The sequence below is a fragment of the Spea bombifrons genome, chromosome 5 (genome assembly GCF_027358695.1).
Source record: "Spea bombifrons isolate aSpeBom1 chromosome 5, aSpeBom1.2.pri, whole genome shotgun sequence".
NCBI classification, from domain to species: Eukaryota; Metazoa; Chordata; class Amphibia; order Anura; family Pelobatidae; genus Spea; species Spea bombifrons.
The window spans coordinates 102,405,463-102,427,189 of NC_071091.1; the positions used below are offsets into that span (position 1 = coordinate 102,405,463).

Sequence of the window (21,727 nt, forward strand, 5' to 3'; positions counted from 1 at the left end):
TATTAATTTGCGAAACTCTTGTGTTGGACAGATCTGCCTATATCTTTACCCGCCATAAACACCTGTGCCCCCAAATTACCCATTTACTCACAAAACTTAAAATAAAGTAAACTAAATACTTTATACCTTAATCTGAATGGTCACTTTTTTCAGATCATCATCTTGGTCCACTGTGAGGTCATCATCATAGAAGAGGGACAATGGAGAGCACACGGTCTGGAGATAGTTTGCAAACTTGGCTTTCTTCTTTTTACTGAGGTTTTCTTCGGTTTGTAGCAATATACTGGCTTGCTGCATGACCGCGTTGGCTGTGGCATTATCATAAACCCTAGTTTAGGAAAAAAACTATCATTATTATTACTATGTGGAGGAGCCTGAATGCCGCAGCATGGGATTGCCTTCAATAATTTAGACTAGAAGGCCCACATCGCAAATACTTCTGTGTTAAGAAAATGAAATTTTTAATGGTAAATGCAGGCAATGCATACTGCGGGGTCATAAGTAACACTTTCACGCTTTACTTTTGCAATTTTGTTCTGAGGAACACAACCATGAAAGTAGACAGTATGGCGCGGAACCAATAGAGTAGACACATATTATTCTTTGTTCTACAGGACTTGTCCTCCATGTGTGGATATAACACCTGTCCCGCGATTGTGCTGTTCCTCATCAGTGCTCTGAAAATCATGTCGTGCGGAACCCATAGAAAACTGTGGTTCGTTGGAAGCTAATGAGGTTCTAAGAGCGGTAGTGACGCATGTATGCCACATTGACCACAACACAACATGGTGGATCTCCTGGCATTTACATGTGTGTTTTTGGCACGTAAGAACCATTTGGCCCACCATCACTTCTGTGGGAGATTTATCGAGCACCCTCTCAGTGAAGTAACGCATCCCTTCATTACATCTTAGCCTTCACTAGATTACGGCCTCTTGTTCTAACATTTCTCATCCTTTGAGACAAACTTCCCTCCTGTACTTTGTGAAATTGCTTTATGCATTCACATGTTTCCATCACATCGCCTCTGTCTCTCATTACCTCCAAGCCGTACACATTGAGACCCTTTCCTGATAATTTTTGTCCTGCAAACCATTTAACATTTTGTAGCCCTTCCCTGAACCCTCCCCAGAACATCTATATCTATATTTTACCAGCACTTAACCCCGTGATTAGCTGCTCTTCTTGTATATATTTGTTGCCCTGTACATAATAGAAAATACCCGCCAATGGGTTCCCCTGGTGTCATACTAAAACTCATAGGAGTCTATTTATTATTACAGATACGCCATACCTTTGAAATGTATCAGCGAGTAGCGCTATGAGCAGGTTTATACAGAGAATCGCTGAAACGCCCAGAAAGGTCCCGCACAGTAAATAAGCCATTATCGGGTCAACGCCGTACATATCTTCAAACTTGTAGTCATCGACCAGAGTGATACGGAAAATGGTGAACATCATCTGCGGCACGGTGGACATGTTGTCAACTTTTCCTGCATAGAAGGAGAAGAAGCTGTCCGATTAACTTACATACATTGCAAATCTCTTTGAAGAGTTTCAAAAATGTAAAGAGAGAAGAAAGCCTCCCGAGAAGGCAATGCGGGCGCTGCGTCTGCCAACAATCCTGAGCTTGCCAGGCGTTTGGCCTCTTGGTGTAATCTAGAACTTCACCAGCAAACTGTTCCAGAGAGTAATCTGATCGCCGCTATGGAATCAAGAAGGATTTTTTTCCCTTGTTGTGGCATAATTGGTAATTGCCCCAAGTAGGGTTTTTTTGCCTTCTTTTGGATAGCACTAGGTATGGGTGAAAGGTGGAAGTTGATGGACTGAAGTCCTTTTCAACCTACTATACTATACTGATGTATCTCATTACTGTTTAAAGTGAATAAAACATTATTATATTTAAGGGAGAAATGGCAACTTTACATAAAAAAAACACATTCTGAATATTAATTGCACTCAATTAACCTTTTTGTCCCTATAATATGGTTAGCATATAAACCGTACCTCCAAAAATGATCCAGAAAGCACAGGCATAAGGGATATAAAATTCCCCGTATAAAAACAGGAATTTCAGCACGTCCGTTATAATTTTCCCAAGCATCACAATGAAAGGACCTAGAAGCCTGGAAAAAAGATAAATAAAGCATTATACACCGGAGGGTTATAAACATTTAAATATAATATACAGAGCCACAATTTGTATTTTTTTGAAAGAAATCTAACAATGTTTTTAAAATTTGCTTAAACTATTTTTCATTAACCTACGGGCAGGTTTTTTAACGCAGTTGGCGAGTAAATTCATAGAATCCTCACGGCGGGCTGTTAAAGGGTTTCAGGGGTCCATTTATTCATAAAGTTACCAGGTATGCTTAATATATGTTTAACCCATGATGTGGTTAACCCTAAATGATCTATCAAGGGAGGTAATAAGAAATGAATTACACGTCAGTGATCTTGTGTGATTATTATAGCTTACAGCCCAATAATGTCTAATATATATATATATATACCCGTATATATATATATATATATATATATATATATATATATATATATATATATATATATATATATATATCATGTCATATGCCTAAAGAGGGGCACCCTTGTTTAAGGATTGGGGGTCGAGGCATTGTTAGGGGCCTCTTTACTGAGACTTATTATGTGACTCTTCAAACTACTTAGCCATTTAAAAAATAATAATAATAATGTGTGTGTGTATTGTTTTTTTTGCAGAATCTGTAACATTACTGTGACTTAGAACCCTGTGATAGCCTCATACCCAGCAAATGTTCTGAGCATCTAGAAAAGAGGGATATCAGGGGAGGAAAGAGGGACTGTCCACTATTACGAGGGACACTTGGGCAGACTATGATAAGAGATTGGATTAAATGAGCCCCTTGAGGCAGCCCTAATACCTGTCCACGGCACTCTGTGTACATTCATGCGCAGATATGTTTATCGGCCTTGCCCATCGTTGTGTTGGCAGTTGATGCAGACGCTGACCTCTGACTAATGCCGTATAATTAGCGTCGTATAAATAAAACCTCACACACGCACGCACGCACATACCGCGGAGTGCCTGACCTTGACAAACCAGTCCTAATTACGGAACGGAAAATGCTCAATTACTCTGCTGATCATTTTACGAATTAAGGAATAATTGAGAGATACTTTACCTTGATATATATATATTTTTATATCTTCCGTCTAACTGGTTTATGTCTAATAAATGTTTAGCTTTAACCCTTTCCGTGCACTAAGATGGTTCACTGATAATTATGACAATTATGGGATTCGCCAAGCACCGACCAGACTGTTTAACCCCTTCAAGTCTTAGGTTACGCACCGATCCTTTATGTAAACGTTATATAAATGTAACCAACGTGCATTTTTATCGAATACATGTTTTGTGACAAAAATGATTTAATAACTGGTTACTATTTGGGGATTGACAGCAGAATCGCCCTTCCCTTTATCTGTAATTTAAGCCATAGGCGTAAAATAGTAGAACACAATTGGCTGGAATAATAGAACCTACGGAAAAGCCAAAATAGTGATTGTTCTCTGTATTTAAGTTGTAACAGTGATGACTTATAACGCGGCTCAACATTAAAGCCGCATCCGCTAACCGCCAAGGGTGAAATAACCAACGTGGCTGATTCCGCCCCATGAAGACCCATTGGTGTTAAAAAACCCAAAACTACAAGTAATTTCTGATTATTTTTTATCCGTGTTATGTGTGTTGCTCAGACTGACTGATATAAGATAATGCATTTGCTTTTCTTTTTTTATCGTAATGCTTTTTGTGTCATTATTATTATTTTTGTGGCACTTCTTTTTGGTGCATTACAGATATTCTCTTTTTATTGGTTTGTTTCCCAAAACTTAAATTTTTTGAAGCATTAAGAAACCATTTGTTTGCGTCTCCTTACCGGATGGCCCGAGCGTGTTTCATCAGCCGCAGCCAAAGGAAAACAATGGTGACGGAAAACACCCGCACGTGAGAGGCGTGCAGGTCGGGGTTGTTGTGCACCACCACGTCGGCAATGTGGGTCAGGATAACGGCGAGGAGCAGGAAGTACACGATCCAATCAAAAACGTTCCTGCCGAGAGGACATTAAATGGTTAACTTTGTATAATGCAAGCTGGAAGGTTTACTTAGTTCCATACATTTCAATATTCCTGCACGATTCCATTTAAAAAGGCCAGAAAAATGTTAGAAGAAGCACTTTATTTCTCACCTGTTTGGTAAAAACACAGGGAATGCCGATTTACGGTATATTTCTTTATAAACATAGAGTGTGATGGCAGATCAGACCCATTCGGCCCATTTTTCCAGATGTAAAGATTCAGATCTTAATCAGTAGCTGGTCTCGTCTTAGATTCAGGAGCCGTATGTCTGTCCCATGCATGTTTTAATCCCCCCACTGTATTACCCTCTACCACTTCTGCTGGGAGGCTGTTTTCAGTAAAGTTTTTAACCAGTAAAGTTTTTAACCTTTCAATTGTTATATATATATATATTACATACAGTATTTGGAATCTAACTCAAGGTCTGATATGTTGATGTCCGTGTAGCGGTTCCAAAGCCATAAATAATATCACTGGGATTAAAGGTGGAACCAAAATCAAGTAAAACACAAATGTTTTAATCCACCAGAGTGCCCGGGGCTTTATTCCAGAATCAATACAGCCAGCAACCTGACTTAGCAAAACACGGGGGGCCGTAAAAAAAGAGGACCTGCTGCGGAGGTAATACGATTTTGTGTGAGCCGAGCTAAAATAAATGCTTTTCGTAGGGCTCCTGCTTCAAATGTTAACTCTTTAATGGTGTTGAAATACCACCTTTCTTTCCCATTGGGTTTTTACTGCAGTCGGGAGGACGAGATGAGCCAAACGTTCCCAAACTCTACATGTCTACACCTCGAACACCGCGAGGATCTGGCCACCTGCAGCATCGAAAAGGTTAATCCCACCTCCGGGGGCCACGCTATTAGTGAGCCAGCCGGCTATAGACGACACGGTCGGAGGAAACAAATTCAAGACGGACAGAAAGGAAACAATTTTTCCTCTTAGGAGAGCAGAGCTGTGTTGAATAACCCGGTGGGCAAAGTCAGAGGCATAACACACCATCAAAAACTAATTGGATTCTGACCTTAGGGAACTGTCTCGTTGAATGGAAAGCGTTTAATGGACCCAGTGGTCTTTTCTCTCCTTCTATTTTTAAATGGTTTATAATTGAGAACTGGGTTGCGGATTAAACTAATATTCCATACAATATGTTCCCGTATCTGTAACACAAAGACTCCGCGTTTACCTGTAAGCCGCTTAACGAAACTGCTTTATACAAATACTAATTCACATTACCGTATGTTATTTGTTTTTCAGTTTATGTCCACGTCAGTTGACAAAGTAAAGCCATTTTAATTTTAGAATGGGGCTCATTGGGTGTTGGGTAGATAGGGCAGTAATAAAGAGGTGAAGGGCTGTTTCCTCTCCTGGGAGACGGGTGAGACTGATGAGGTCAAAAAGGGATCATTTACCGTCCCTGACACCCAGCACTATAGAAGAATACATGTTAAAGTTCTCTGTAACCCTAACCCACCGGCGCTGTTGTTGCCCTCCTCCTCCATGGTCCGACAATTATTGCCACTAAACGGCTGCTTGAATTTCATGTGCATGGAGATCTCCTGCGTTCAAAATAGCTACGGGGGACGGGGGGATACATATGGGGGATTCTGCAGAACAATCTAAATCTAAAGGGACTACGCAGCTTTCTATGCATTAAAGTGCATATGATGGATGGAGTGTTTCTTTACGCTGCGTTTTATCGAAAGTCTGGTTTCAGTGTTGGTTATTTTAATATAAATGCAAAGGGGAACTGTCCGATTCCAGATCCACGCCAATCCTAGTTCTATTGCCGCGTGCGGTGAGGCAGGGAGAGAACTCTTCGGGCTGGCGGTGGGATTCCAATATAACCATCACTGATGGATGTTGAGAAATAGAATTAACGTTGCTGCGCCTAAAGTTTTTGGCAAAAGCCCGTAATTAACCTGCAATTCCATCATGTGATCCTTAGACTCCTTAAACTGTTGCAATATATTCTATAATAGTACATATTTTCCAGACTAGATATATACCATCGAGTGCTCTGTGGGGGGATGGGTTAAAGAATAGGGGCAGAATGGTGCACTGGACCACTTTAAGCCCCATTTACTTTCCTTTTTTTATACGCCTTTCTGCCTACAAAAGCCTTCACTTTTATTTTGTTACTTTATTTTTTATTTACTTTAGTTTTTATTGTATAACTTTAGAGAAACCGAAGGGGCTTTAATACTGTTGTCAACATTTCCAAATCCCAAGAAATTATGGCAAATATTTCTAAACAATATATCACAAATTACTTTTTATAAATGTTAACACAATATATACGCCAGATTTGTGCAACATGGCTGTTGTTGAAATACAACTCAAAGCTCAGTCAATCTCGTTGCTAACTGAGCATTATGGGAGTGGAAGTTCTATACCAACCAATGCTTTTCATTGTCAGTTTGTAGGAATAAAGACATTAGAGTCCATTGTATTCTATATCTTTGTTAAGATATTTGAATGCATGGAGCCCTTTAGCACTTGGTTGAATGTGTCATTGGGGTTGATGGGATGCTAGGATTCCCACCTAAATTCTCTGCCTTTTTGGATCATTATCACCTCTTTGGTGTTTTTTTACTGTCTTGCTGCAGCCTGATGAAACCCGAACCGCTTGCTCGAGTTACAAAGAGCGGAGTTTTGTTGCGTGACATTTCTTTCTACGCTTGTTTTAGCCCACATCATGAAGGGATTTGTGTTCAGATCAAGGAAATCAGATAGATGTCACTTGGTGGATAACATCAAGATCTCTGGATTAACAACCTTGCCTTCAAAATAAACTCCAGCCAGAGATTAAAACAGAGTAAGAACTTTAGTTTATCGGAACAGACAAGAACAGAAAGGCATTCCTTATACGCAACCAACGATCCAGGATTTGGGCTTTTTTTGTTTTTGTTCTTTACTGTTTTGTAATTGTAGGACTTTTAACGTTATCACTTAAATATTCTTACAGGAATTGGAATACCAGCTACCCCGGTTCAGGAATGACCTGGCTCAAGCATGACAAAAAGGTACGTCACCAGCTGATATCAAGGGATCAAAAGAGTTCCATTAAACATCAGCTGGAGAGATACCGTGGGCCGGATTCAACGACCCGTCTGGTTTCTGCACTAGAACATGCGCTAAATTGACACAATGAGTGGGTTATTCCACTCCTAGGCCACATAGTGAATTAACAAGCGCTAAATGCTCATTCCTACACACATGTTACTTTCTACCTCTATTATCAATTAAAAGTCACAGCTTGTATAAGCTGTTCAAAGAAAAGCTCTGGGCAGCCAATTGAGATCAAAGTAACGGAATCAATTTAAGCGACGCGCCGGCCATCGCATGCATTTCAAAGTATATGATAGCGGAGTGTTCCATTTAAATGATTGTTTTCTCCCCGTTGAAAATCTATGGAGAAATTGGGCAGAATCCCTCTTTATGAGGGATTTGCATCTTTTCCCCGCACCCCAGCTCTTTGGTCTGTGATTGGGGTCAGTGAGAGGGCTACTACTCCTAAAGATAGGTAATTTTCTTATTATTTATTTTACATATGAGTTAACCCCTTAATGGCCCTATGGACGTACTGTTAAAAGGATCAAGTGGCACAAGAGATCAGACAACCTGAAGACCCCCTGGACACCTTGCTGTGGACAGATACAGAATAACAGCGCTTGTACACCCATCACTGTTTGAATGGGCGATAGTAGGATAGTACTGCCAAAAGTACTCAGGAGGGTCTCTGATCATACTTCTCAGGTGAAAGCGTCACCAAACCACCCAAGTTCGAACATGGCAGTATGCAGTAGAGGGTGGGCTTCTTCTAATGCTTCTGTAAGGTTGTTCACAAGAAACTAATTATAGAGGGGAGGAAGCATTCTAACTAGCTTGTTTCTGGTTTGGAGTCACCTAGACCATTTGATGTGCCATATGGCACACAGGGGCCCAAGACTTACAAACCCCTGCACTTTTTTTTGCCCAAGCTTCTGGTTGCCCAATGTTTCATTTATTGTTGGCGTGTCATATACTATTTTTTTATCATTTTTAAATGCCCCTTCCTCAAAGACACAGTACATTTTGGATTTTAGGGAAATGTTAAAACGATGACCCACCCAACAGAAAGAGTCTAATAAACGGATCTTCAGCATAATTAGGGATTCTTTCTCTACAATATTCTCCAAAAATAAAGTGAATAATCGTAGGAGACATTAAAAAAAATGTAAAGAAAAAGAGTGGTTAAAGTGATGAAATAAGAAAAGACAGAGTAAAGGAAAAATAATGAGAAGACTAATAGAGAAATTGATAAAGTGTGTCAGCGTGACTCGGATGAGAGCATAAAGTCAAATGAGGAGACTCTACAGAAACAGAAAATGTAGGCGCTGAGGAATCGGAGATATAACTCAACGAGCGTAAGAAGAAGATGTCTCGTTACTGCTCAAGCACTGTGAGGCCGGATACTTCTAATGAAAGAAGGGCTTTGCTTTATCATGTATCTGAGCAGGCGGTTCTGTGACATGATGCACGGGGCAGCCTGGGGGATTCTCTGCTATTATAAGATCTTATACAGAAACGGTGGTGGGTGCATACGGTGGATTTGCAGAAGAGCTGGTGGGGGTATAACACAGAAGGAGAGGGCTCCCGGAGACAGACATAATGTTCTAGGTACAGTAGTGGAAGGACCAATGTTTGAAGACCATTTAGAGCCCCTGTATTCCTCATAGGAAATTGCCCTAGTGATCTAGAACCAATGGATGTGGGCTTCAGTCTTCAAATAAAGCAATTACAGGCATTCCGCAAATCAAAAGCAGGTCCAGACCCAGTGGACTTATCTGGGAACTTCTAGGGCTGGTCAACCGGAGCTCTCTCTCGTGTTCTTTATTCTATTGTAGTTGATGGGACATCTAGGTTCGCAGTTGACAGATAGGCTAGTGCCTATGGCCAATCCAGGTCTGAGTAGGGGGCAATAACTAATGGCATAGTGGAAGGGAGGGAGGCTGCTCAGTCTGGACCAGCAAAGTATATCCACAGAGGCTTCAAACGGGAGCTCGGATTTTCTTTTAGGGAGGCAGTATCTCAGTGATGTTCCATGTGCTGTGTTGAGCCTGAGGGTCCGTAATGGAGCCGGGAAAATAGAGGGGCATTATGTAGAGAGGTGGGTTTCTGTAGGTACAGCAGTAAGGAATCAGTATCTGGGGGGCAGTATCTAAGGGCAAATAGTACCTAAAAACACGATGACAAACACTGCGGTAGGGATGCAGCACCTGAGGACATGGTGTTACGGAGGCAGAGTCTGAGGGCACAGGGGTGGTGGGGCAGTGTCTGAGTGATGCTCTCCATTGAGCCTGAGGGCCAGAAGAAATAGGAAAATTTTGCTTTAAGAAAGCAATAGCAAAGTATAATTAATGGTTATTATTATCATCTTTTATTTATATAGCGCCAACAATGTACGCAGCACTTAAACAGCAGTATTGGTGAGCATATGTTCCCTGCCTTGTAGTTTTTTTAAAGATAGGTCATTGGACATGCTGTATGTGATATAATTCCTCCATTTTCTAACACAAAGGCTACACGAAAAGATGAAAATGTCATGCATTTTAAAATTCTGAACGCATCACTAAAGGGTCACTAAAGGGTTACATTAGTGTCTCACAAAATCTTCTCTAGAGACCTTTTTAATTTGGGATATACAATAAAAATGATAACAAAATTTACATTTTTGATGCAATTATTATTAGTGCCTTGTTTCTTATACTCTTGACTCTCCATTTGAAGGAAATATTGAATTAAAATGCTGTTTTTTTGTTTTGTTTTTCACATTACCCCATTTATAGTTTCTCACATGTATCATAGACATTTCCGGAATATGGTGCTCCCTGGTCTTTTGTATCGCTGTCGGTTTTGAAGGGGGACGCTATTGCGAAATGCATTAAGGGGTCTACTAGTGTATATGGCTTTGTCCCTCTGTCGCTTCAAGCTTAGACTCCAGGAGAACAAAGCAAAATGATTTCTTTTGCTCTTCTCGACTGTCATCTCTAAAAGGATACTCAATGAGCAGATGCCTCCGGACCGTGTCCTTCTGTCCTGTAGCCCATGTTAAATTACTGCCTTTAGGGATGAGCCAAAACCTCTTTCTTTTCATACTAACCTTTGCACAGAGATTTTGCATTGTTTCGATATCAGATATCATGAATCACCTACCAGAAATCCTTCAGGTAAGAGGCATGCACTCCCTGCAGATCTTCAATCCCTTTCTCCAGGTATTCTTTCTCCTTAAATCGAAACGCATTGATGTCTTAATTCAACAATTAAATGCCGATTGTAATCTTGCAAGAGGCAACGTATCGTTCATCTATTGTTCCAAAGAAATTGGATTTATGTTCTAGGAAGGAACCAAAGGTGTAATAATTATGCCTATGGGTTCCTTCCTTATAAGTGAGGGATGGCGGGGCAAATCTGCCAAACCCCCTCCCCATACACCGGTCTCCTCCATGTTTATATATCTAGTTTTCCCGTCTGGTTAACATGATGCTCCATGCTAATGGAACAACGGCTGCTCAATTTTACTCCAGTTAGGTTGACCTTATATGTGAGTCTATTCATGCAACATACTGAAGGGGAGCACTTTACACGGGTTAGTCAGCAACATGTTAACAAAATGGCTGATGGGACCTATTTCACATAAAAAAGGATAAGTCGGAGGGTCCCTACCTGCATACTACACAATTGTTTTGATCTTGTTAGACCCCATCAGCAATAGACAGTAACCAGTCCCATCTGCACATGAGATCTGTGGCATTAACCCAAGAGGATATGTGTTGGTGTTTTGAGACGGATAAGAAGTATACCTCAGGCCACATGGGATGACAGTACTTCAGGTCTCTTTCTAGTTCCTTTTTCCTCCATTCTTTCCAAAGCTCAATTTTTATCTTTGACTGGAAGATTTCCTTAAATTCCTCCACAATCTGGTATAGCGTAAGCCCCAATGCTATTAGAATCACAATTATTCTCCAGATGTCCTGCATTGCCAAGTGGAAAAAAACACATCAAGAGGTTGTATTAAAATCAGTATAAAATTCACAGCAAGATCCGTCTATTGACGCTGTTACTACTTCTTAGTAGAGACAGGTAGGGGGTGAGGAAAAGAAGGCATGTTTTCTAACTGGGATTGCTAAAGAATGCATTCATTCTTTCGCTGCGAAAAAAAGTGTATGAATGTAGACATGGACCGCTACATCCTTTTCTGACCACCATATACCTCTGGAAATTTATAGGGAACCTCATCGCTTCTTGACAGCGATGACGCTATGCCCAGGGTCGTCCAAGACAGGATAAAGAGAAGATTCAGCGACAGCATTATTGCGATCTTCGTCCTGCAACGGAACGGGAAGCGATTTGGTTTTAAATCTGATGCGGCGGGGAGAGACGTCTGCCTGCAGGCTGCATCAATCAAGCTAATTCAGATCTTACCTGCCAAATTTTTTCCATTTTATTTCAATTAATTTCTGGATAACAGGATGCATGATAATGTCCAACTGGCGGGACTGTACGATCACTTCTAGCTGAAGAAGACATTACAGAAGGCAAAAAAAATGCCATTTAATCAGCGAAAATAATAATTCCTGTTTGACGGGCACAATGGGAGACGAGCAGCCTCTGTTATACGCTATCATACTAAGTATTCACGGTAAAAATGCCAATTAAGGAATCATTATGAGCGCAACATTTGAAATGTGCTATTTGCAGTTGACGAATTGAGGCTTGAATGTGGCTTCCTTGTATAAAGCGTTTAGAATGATTCATTTACATTTGTATTATAAGGATTCTAATAGAGAGCATTAGATGCTGTGTAATAAGAGTCAAACGCCATTATAATTCAATGAAGTAATACTTGTAACATTGTTACTATGGTGTTTGACACTTATAATCGTACTATATAAAAGCAGAGGTGGATCCAGAGACCTGACCTCGTGAGGGGCGCTCACACTCACACACCTAGACACACACACATACATAGAAATCGAGATACTTGCACTCAGCACAAGCATTAAAGGCCCATCAGCTGGTATAGGCTGTGATCAATAAGTATATTGTAGGACCACCTGCGCATAGCCTAATGCTTCCCACCAGGACCCTGGGCCACAGGCACATGCTTAAAATGCCAACAGGACAATTAACTTTTGGTACCATCCTTGGTTTCATGCTTTGGGGTTCTGACAACTATTTTTTATGGGTCCACTGACAGCAAGGCAGGTACAATTGGACTTTGGACATGAGCCACTGTACCTAACAGTAGAAAATGATGTGAGTTCCTGGGTTTTGCAGCCATCAGTGACTCGCAGCTAAGTTCTAACTGTGGCAGACGCAAGCAGAGGTATTAGGTCTCCCGATGTCTGCCAAAGTATTTTCTATGGTTGTTTGGTAACCCACTAAATCTACTTGAGCATTATTACTAAAATAATAAAATCCAGTGTGGCTCATTTTGGACTTATACCTATTCCATGTCTAAAACCCCTCACTGTATTTACCAATTCTCTTCTCACAGAAGTAAAACCTCTCCACATTTAATCTAATCTAACTTTAGACTTTGACCTGATGCCTGAAAATTCATCACTTGTGAATTACAACACAGATTCCATGGCTTTATTATGGGGGGGAAAACGTAAAAAACTGGAGGAACTTACTGGAGATTTGGCCTGCGTCCCATGGAAACCTAGTTTTAAGGTAAAAAGGTCAAACAACATCAATACTTTATCTACATACATATGGTGACACGAGTGTTAATCCATATTTTCTAAATAAAACACAAAAATATCTAATTGCATGCATTTTGGTTAGAAATGTATCTTAAATCATTACCTATTTTACCCTGGTACACCTTACTTTTTTAAGAGATGATTGGTCAGATGGACAGGGTTAAATTGGAAGTGGGTGGGGCTATCATCCCTTTAATATTTAGGGGCGTGTCTAAAAGCGTCTAATTTGCTTATTGGAAAATCTGGCCCAGCGGGCCAATGCTTGATGTTATTTTGCGTCTTACGGCGTATTATTAATAATATTTAACCTGTGGTCTGTGGCTCTATGTGGTTCAGGAAAAAGTGTTGCTTTCTGTTTGCCCGATCTTTAACATGGAATTGATCCAAAGCAAGCAAGGCCTACAACATAAAAAATAACAAAATTAGGGAATTTCAAATAATAATATAACGCATAAAACAAGATTATCAACAATGGGTGTCTAAATACAAACAGCGTTGCTAGGTTTAGAAGAACAGGAGCCGCTGACATTAATTCTTTGGGTTCTTAACGAGACCGCTATCCAGTCAAAGGGGGGAGAGTGGAAACAAATCCAACCAAAAGCTTGTGTAATGCTCATTAATAGTATATTTCTAAAGAATATTCAGGTTTTTACTGATGTTAATTTTGGTACCAAGATGGAACGCTGGACTAGAGACAGGCCAAGTGTCTGTATATGGACACCAGAGTCCATGAAGACGGCTCGTGGAAGATACGAGAGCTAGAATTTATTCATATATCCCACTGTCTGTCTAGAGGACCAATACACGGTTTGGACTCTGTGACAACCCCATTTATTGGTAAGTCCTTGGCCACTGACTTTCTCCTCCTCTCTGGACTTCACTGGTCAACTCTTTCAGTCTCAAAGCCATATTGATGGAATTGGGGACCAAGGCTGGGGAAGCTACTACCTAGGAGGCTTGTCCAAGCCATATGACCAAACAATTGGATGTTTAATGGCCAGCACTCCACATCATAACCTTGAAGCTCTACATAACAAATCGCATCCCAACAACATATAAGCTAACAAAACAAAAGGTATCTACGGAGCCAGCAGCTAATAAGCTGATGTGAAACTTACAACAGGCGGCATGTTGACAACCATCTGGGTTAAACAAGACAGCCCCGTATCGTCCTGGACGCTTGCATCGCATTTCATGTTTAGAAGCACCCGAGCAGCCTCACTACGATCTAATATAATAAGAAGAAAAAGGGTTAATAAAGAGAACTTTTCATGTACAGCTCACATATGGCACTCTCTGCAAATACTTTCAAAGGGTCCACATCAATCCATGGGACCCTATCAGAGCATATCATTGAGAGATCTATTCTAATGTGGTTCAGGCACCATGATCGCATGCATCTCTTTTATACCAAACCATATCTCAGGGTTGTGTATCCGTTAATATTATATAATGGGAGTAGTTTACCTAGTTCTGATGCCAGGTGAAGAGGTGTTCTCTGCTTGTGATCGCGCATGCCGGTATCCGCCTCAAACTTCAGCAGGACTTTCAGAGACTGGACCGCGTCATACTTAGCTGCGTAGTGTAACGGGGTCTGCTTCGCTTTGGTAGTTGCGTTGATCGTAGCTGTATAGTAGGATTCCGACATTTATCTTATTGCGGTGTAAATATCGAAGCTTAGTATTGTGTTAAAAAAACTGTTTTGGTAAAAATATGAACACCATCTAAAATCAGAGTAATGTTTAACATTTATTGCTAAGAAATACATATATCTAAGAACAATCAACCAAAACATGGGCATTAGAACACCCAGTTATAAATACAAACAGTGAACATATATTTTAATGGATTTCATAAAAAATACCATTGGATAAAAGGTGCAACATAGTGTCAGACTTCTTATAAATGGTGTCGGATATTGGTACTCACCTCCTTTTTTTAATAACAAAGTCACCATTTCTGCATAATCCATGGCAGCCGCCACGTGTAAAGGGGTGACCCCAAAATGGTCCGGTTTGCAGATATCAGCTTGCCTGTCAATCAAGAACTGTGCTACTTCTGTGTGCCAGGTTTTAGCAACCTGGTCGGACCACAAAACAGGAAAACGTGACCGTTAGCACTAAATTTCATCTGACAACGGTATCTGTAGGATTATGTTAGTATTTAGCACTTATTTGGGGAACATGTGCCCACTTTGCCATTTTCCATCTTGTCTTATACCTCGTGCATCACAGTCTGTCCGTATCGGTCGGTGTCGTTCACATCGGAACCTTCGCTGAGCAGTCTGTCGATGGTATTGAAATTAATCTGAAATTAAACAAATTGAATTCGTTTTACAAAAAAATTGTGCTGATTTTAACAGTAACCCCCCCCCCGCGAAATAATGTCCTATTGCTCCAAGACATCATTTTTGCATATCAATAGTAAACATATTAAAATATTCATTTTATTGGGACTGTAATTTTTAGGTTAAAATTGTAATATTTTGTGTTTTCACCCTGTATGCGTATTGTCTCGTCTGAGTGTTACGTTCCTCATCCCGTCACCTCTGTTGTGTGGTTATATATACTATGCCCGGTCCCAGTAAAGTGTCTTCTCTTGGAGATATTTTTTCCCCAGAGGAGCGCCTTTACTTTGAGAAGCGGAGCGGCTACACATCTTTTATCCGGCTTTTGCTACGAGGCAGGCAGCCGCGACGGCCAGGGACCTCCTGGTAGACCCCCGGGCTCCCGTCACAAAGCCTAAAGAGTATTTCTGGAGCTAAATGATAAAAGTGAAGCGAGCCAAGCAATGACCCGCTGATTGCTCTGCTTTATACTCCACAGCATCATTTCTCCATATACATTAAATGCTACGGATATTGCGCTTTCTGCTAATTTAATAAAATTCTCTTTTATATTTTATTAAATAACGAAAGTATTATTTCTCTAGGAAGTGATATTTATGATGGCGCTATACAAATCCATAATAATAATAATAATAATAATTTAATGGCGCTGCAATGTAATATTCTGCAGTTCTGCGGTCCGGGGATATTGTTTTTTTGTTGTATATCCTTATTTTGAACATTGTTCCGTTAGCATAGATCATTTCATTAAAGGGACAGTTACGTCAATTGTTGACATGTCTGTTGCTAATTTGATGAAATTGAAGCCCCCTTTACTCTGCGGGGCTTCCCATCCCCTCACTTTCTTGGGATCTGGTTATACGGTATAGCGGCGTAAAATGCAAGCTTTATCGGGCAGACGTTTCTACAAATTCTTTAAAGAATACATTTTTGGTACAGTTAATATAATATTACTTTAAATTTGTTAGTATCCTATTCTCTATAAATTTCCAGGCACACGCATCGACCCTCAAAAGGCTCATTATTCTAGCTGTTAACCCTGTTGCTGCTAGAGGATGAAAAATGCATTGCTTTTGCATTTAATGTCTGATATACTAAGCCCCGAAGGGGTTAAATCCTGTCCCTATATAACTGGGGCATTTCTGCGACCCAGCTATCTTCGGGATGCACGCAGCTGAATGTGACAGCGGCTCTGAAGACCTGATTTGAGCGCTCAGCTATTATTGCCGCGGATTCATTAAATAAATCATATAATGGAAGATAGCATTCAAGGGAAAGAAAAGGAAAAGATATCGTCCTTATTTCCATTGCATGGCGTTCTACTGATATTTGTGACTTTGCTCGTTGAAGTTTTCATTGTTCCTCGGATGAGCGGACTGTCTCTGCTGCCCTCGTTTTCATAGAATGGAAGTTCAAATGTATGGGTCATGTAGACCACTGGACCAGTATATATATATATATATATATATATATATATAATAACCTACAAGACCAAGTGGGGTGGCAGGAGATCAGGTACCTCCTTGGTCATACTTGACCTTGTAGCCAACATTCTAGATTCCAGTGATAGAAACAGAAGTAGGAGTCGGTGTTCTTCTGGATGTTCCCAGTTATTTTATTACATACTGCCGCTATAATTCCCGGGTGGTTTCCATTTGTACCCTTGCAGTGTTTTTATCTGCATTAAATTCAGCCTCGCTATCTGGGAAAACAGAGGCAAAGAACATGAGCTGTTTTGCTCTCAAGATGAGACAAATCTGCAGCCCGTAACGCTAGGTTTAAAGGTAAAGAGGATTAAGGAATTTTTAACATTCCTTATAAGCCTCCTTGCACATACTCGCTTTGTGGCTTTTTTAAAAAAAAAATACAATCCTAGGGCTAGAGACGAGGGGTCCCCGCACGCGAAACGCATTGAGGAATTTACCGTGAAGGAACCCACCACTCGGGAGAACCGATCGAATGAGATAGGAACATATAGTGCGGAGGTTATAGTTTCACAGCTGGTGATGTACAGCTGAACACATTTTAGTTCTGTACCTTTTATATATATATATATATATATATATATATATATATTATATGTATTTCTTTGTATTGGCTACATACGTGTTACAAACACCTGGTTACCTGTTCTCCTTCATGCTTTGCTAAGTGGATGAAGTATTTGAGAACGGTAGGTGGAGATGCCTGAGGATCCACTTCCTCGGGAAGGTGGACTGATCCTTGTTCATCTTCCTGGAGGGGAGTCGTAAGGCCACAGTAGGTTTCCGAAGTTGTGCGACCTTCATCGATGAAATAGAATCAAAGGAAATGTTAGATTCGGGTGTCCTGAAACAGGGAGCATAACCAGCGAGCTCCATGGCAGCTCCCAGTCTTCCCACAACGCCTGCTACTTATTCCAAGTTACTTGCCAACAATGGAGATCATCTAAAACCAGAGGGTCAGGAGCTTAGTTGTGATGCCACCAGATTATGACCTCTTATTTGAACATCTCTCCACCTTTCAAATAAACTTCCCTCCTGTACTTTGTTAAATGTTTCTATTACATCATCCCTCTCTCTTCTTTCCTCCAAGCCGTACACATTGAGATCCCTCTGTCTTTCCTGACAATTCTTATACTGTAAGCCATATTCACCATATTAGTAGCCCTCCTCTGAACTCAAAACTCTAAAATGCCAAACCTGGGCTTGGTTTCTGAATCTTTTTAATGTATTTCTTTACGGACTTTATGTATACATTTTATGAGTTTTTTTGGAGGCCAATAACCGTACCCGGAATCTCCCAAGGGCCAGCACTCCGAAGCTCTCCATCATTGGAGGCAGCTGCATTAGGATTAAACACTAACCCGGGAACTCAGCTGGGATTTTGCCGAGTTAATAACTAACCAGATGATTGCAGACCTGATGGGTTCAGTACCTGGTTTCACTTTATTGCCTTTGGCCCTCTTCTGGCCCGGTATGTATTTTACATATTGAGTTTGAAGCCACGAAACCTTCTCATCAGAAGCCATGGAGTCCGCCTAGAAAAGAATTTACAATCAGGGCATAGGAAATATTACATGTCTTTGTGTTCGGTGGTGTATCATATAGAGACGGGAGGGTGCAAGAGGAACTAATCATTAGGTTTGTCAAGAGCTGGACCAAGGACTAAAATTTATCTAGGCAGGTTAAGCCCAGCACGCTTTGTTCTTACAGTATCACGATGTGCAGCCGTGTGTTTCCAGCAAAGGATGCTCGCCAAAGGACCGCATTTGGTAGTAAAAGTGAGTGAGCGGCGCCACTCACGGTGCATTTGGCTGATGGCCAGAGCCTGGACCTGGCCTTGAGTATGAGTAAAGGAGAACATTAAGCCTTTGGATAGCTGGAAGGTTTGGCTAAACTTCTCAGGAACCTTTTAATTCTTAGGACCACAAATCAGCTGATCGTGCTCCAAATTCCCCAGGCCCATTAAACTCATCGAGGACCGTGCCGCGTTGGCTCGGCTGTCGTAGTTTACTTCTCTTTGGTGCTGCGTGTCTTTTAAAGTTGGAGTGCCAGAATTTCATGCAGATAAAGAGGCTGATTAATACCATTCTGGGGCAACCATGGCGGCCATACTTTCTAGGACATATATACATGTCACATGCTGCAAACCAGCAGGTTTAAAGTGCTGCCCTTGCAGTATGTGAGCTGTATAAACTCTCAGAAGGGATTTAGGTACCCAGATATACATCCCACCTTACAAAATGGGGGACACCCTAAGGTCTCGAGTATTATACACACAATTTATCCCCTTTTCAGGAGTCCTAAGTGCGAATTATACCAAGTACTTAAAACTAAAAATAAAAGAACCTTTAAAACATAGTTGCAATGCTACCTGTGTCCGAGCGCCAACAAATGACATCATATCCCAGCGCTCAGATTCAGTCAGCGTGCTGGGACTAAGGGAACGATATCAGCCTACAAAGGTGGGTGCGCCGAGACGGGGTCCTAAATGTAGATGTGTGTGATGTATGGAGTGAGTGTCTATATGTAAGCGTCAGTATGTGTGACTGTGAGTATATGTATGTATATATATGTCCCTGCTTGTCACATACAGATGCGCGTTATATCCGTGTGGCTGGTTTGGTCACCCTAACCAAATTTTATTTGCTGCCCGCAGTGTTTGACTGAAGCTTTAAGTACCCCGTTTAAAATAAATGAGCCCAAATACTTGCAGGATACCAATGCACCCCAAATATGTTGGTTGATAGCTGAAGGGCTACCTTTCAGACAGCCTTTTCAACCTTTTGAGAACTTTAGTAGTGCAGATCCGAGCCTTTTATAAAGGAAATAATGATTAAAATAAAATCAGAGACATTCAAAACTAGAACGTTTTAATAAAAACAACATATAAAATATTCATGTGTTCTGAGCTGTTCACGTCAGTTCACAAGAACATGATCTGGCCCCGAGGCAGGACTTCGTGTGAGTTGCGTTCCTCCGTATCTTGGAATATTACACAGGATACAGACCCGGAAAATAATGCAATAACAGAAAGCGGTTATTATCTATAATGCCTGTTTTTATCTGCATACACTTTATAAACGTATTATCATGAATCCTTTGACCCGTTCCTCTAATTGCTCTGAGATGTCTGTTATCTGGTACACATGTCACGCACACACGATTACACCATTACCTAAACGCATAATATACATTATTTAAACGAACCTAAAGATGGTTACGTGTTTTAACCAAAAAGATGCGGAAGTGGCGTTACTAACTGGTTGCCGCTGTTATAAGGGGATCCTGGGAGGATGTCTTAGGGGAAAGAAATTCATCATAAACGAACGTATAGTGCTATTATTTTTTAAATACAAGATTGTGTTCAGAAGGGGCTCCTTAGTTTATGTACGATGATTCTTTTTTATCAGGGGCATTTGAGACAGGACCTCATAAATACTTTAACTTAACCGAAAGTAGATTGATACTGCATAGATCAAAAAGATTGATCTATACAGAATGAGTTATTTTATTTAAGTCCTTTAAGAAACTTGCTATGCTTTGGGATGTCGGCATGCTGATTTTCTGTGAAGCTGGGTGTTAGCACGTGCCAAGATAGAACGATGTATATCCCCCTTCGCCCCCAGTGATGTACCAGGTACGTCATGAAAACATGTCCCTAGAGGAAGTGCAGAAATGTGAAAACAGCCATTGTCACGAAAGGGTACAAATTTTAAAAAATCAGATCATGAAGGGGTTATCGGGATATGCTACACATGCTACACATTATTGTTTTGATTATCTGAGTAAAAAAAAAAGACAATGACAAACATACCATTTTTGGATATTCTCAATCATGATTTTTTGTTGCTTTCTGCATCTATTTATTTATGTCAATCAGAACATCGCTCTCTAATATTATATAACACCCTGCAGTAATAGTCGAGGTTAGTCTAAGAAAGCGGTTCTTTAACAAAATGTGAAAAATGGTGTTATCACCATAGCAACCAGTAGAATATCCCTGCTGATTGGACCATCTCGTCCATCGCTATGTTATGACCACATTTCAGACTTGCCATCAGAATCACTTTTTATACGCAATTTCCATTGCTCCTATAATACCATCTCCTTCTCGCTTTTATTATTGGTTTTATTATTTTTCACGTGTGTGATATATTATAAACGTAGAACCAAAAGCGACAAGCCGCCCTTAGGTAGTTAAAGCGTCCCTTAATACCTCGATGCTAATATTTATATATGTTATTAAATACAATTTAAATTGCTGAATAATTTAACATATTCAAATCGTAATGGGTCTAAATAAATATTGATTTTTCTAAATGATTTTGATTTTTATCTGCGTTTAGAACATTGGCGCATTATGTAACATTTCACCGCAATCTGCGAAAAAGGGATCTGTCTTTATCACATATTTAGACACCCAAATTAATTTATACTAATTTAATCAATTTAGTAAAAACTCATTAGAACTTACGGTTTTATTAATCAGTGTAATTGCTGCGGAAATATTTCGTTTAAAAATATGGAACCGTATCACCTTATGGAAGCTGTGAACGGCGGTGAAAGATACCGGACCTAAAACATTCCTTTTTTATTCTGATTCTTCTCTTTTCCTGCCCTTACAAAGACGACCAAGAATCGTCTCCCATCAACGAGGGCCAGTAACTGAACAAAAGCGGAGAAATAATCTGAGGAAAATGTCTCAAAAGGTGGGGTTCTAGGCTCTTCAGAATTTCACTCTTGTGCTTCTCCGGTTGGCCATGCCATGTTTCTGCCTCGGAAGTATTATTAAATATATATTTGATATTTCTATCAATATAAACTTTTTCCACCACCATGCAGGGCCGGCCCAAGGCAAAATGCCGCCTGGGGCGAATTTTAAATTCCATTATCTACCCTTCCTCTCCCTCCCTATTATCTACCCTTACCACCGCCACACCCCCTTGTAGTTATCCTTTCATCAGTCCTGCGGCGAGTCTCCCTGTTCGGTCTCGGTGCCGGCTTGT

At 40.5% G+C, this 21,727-nt stretch overlaps 1 protein-coding gene across 1 annotated transcript in view; it reads right to left on the bottom strand.

Annotated features, from left to right (window-relative positions):
* Nucleotides 1-18,252, bottom strand: part of LOC128496698 (transient receptor potential cation channel subfamily A member 1-like) — a 30,688-nt gene extending 12,436 nt beyond the window's left edge. Inside the window, exons 1-16 of the mRNA XM_053466453.1 lie at nt 18,154-18,252; nt 17,365-17,519; nt 15,111-15,197; nt 14,820-14,970; nt 14,358-14,516; nt 14,009-14,118; nt 13,199-13,289; nt 12,819-12,847; nt 11,605-11,696; nt 11,393-11,507; nt 10,983-11,153; nt 10,336-10,406; nt 3,939-4,109; nt 2,008-2,126; nt 1,295-1,493; nt 127-328 (exon numbers count right to left, since the gene is read on the bottom strand). Coding sequence (XP_053322428.1) covers nt 127-328; nt 1,295-1,493; nt 2,008-2,126; nt 3,939-4,109; nt 10,336-10,406; nt 10,983-11,153; nt 11,393-11,507; nt 11,605-11,696; nt 12,819-12,847; nt 13,199-13,289; nt 14,009-14,118; nt 14,358-14,516; nt 14,820-14,970; nt 15,111-15,197; nt 17,365-17,519; nt 18,154-18,247 — 2,016 coding nt within the window. The 5' untranslated portion in view covers nt 18,248-18,252. The remainder of the gene's footprint in view (nt 1-126; nt 329-1,294; nt 1,494-2,007; nt 2,127-3,938; nt 4,110-10,335; nt 10,407-10,982; nt 11,154-11,392; nt 11,508-11,604; nt 11,697-12,818; nt 12,848-13,198; nt 13,290-14,008; nt 14,119-14,357; nt 14,517-14,819; nt 14,971-15,110; nt 15,198-17,364; nt 17,520-18,153) is intronic.
* Between the last annotated feature and the right edge of the window lie 3,475 nt (nt 18,253-21,727).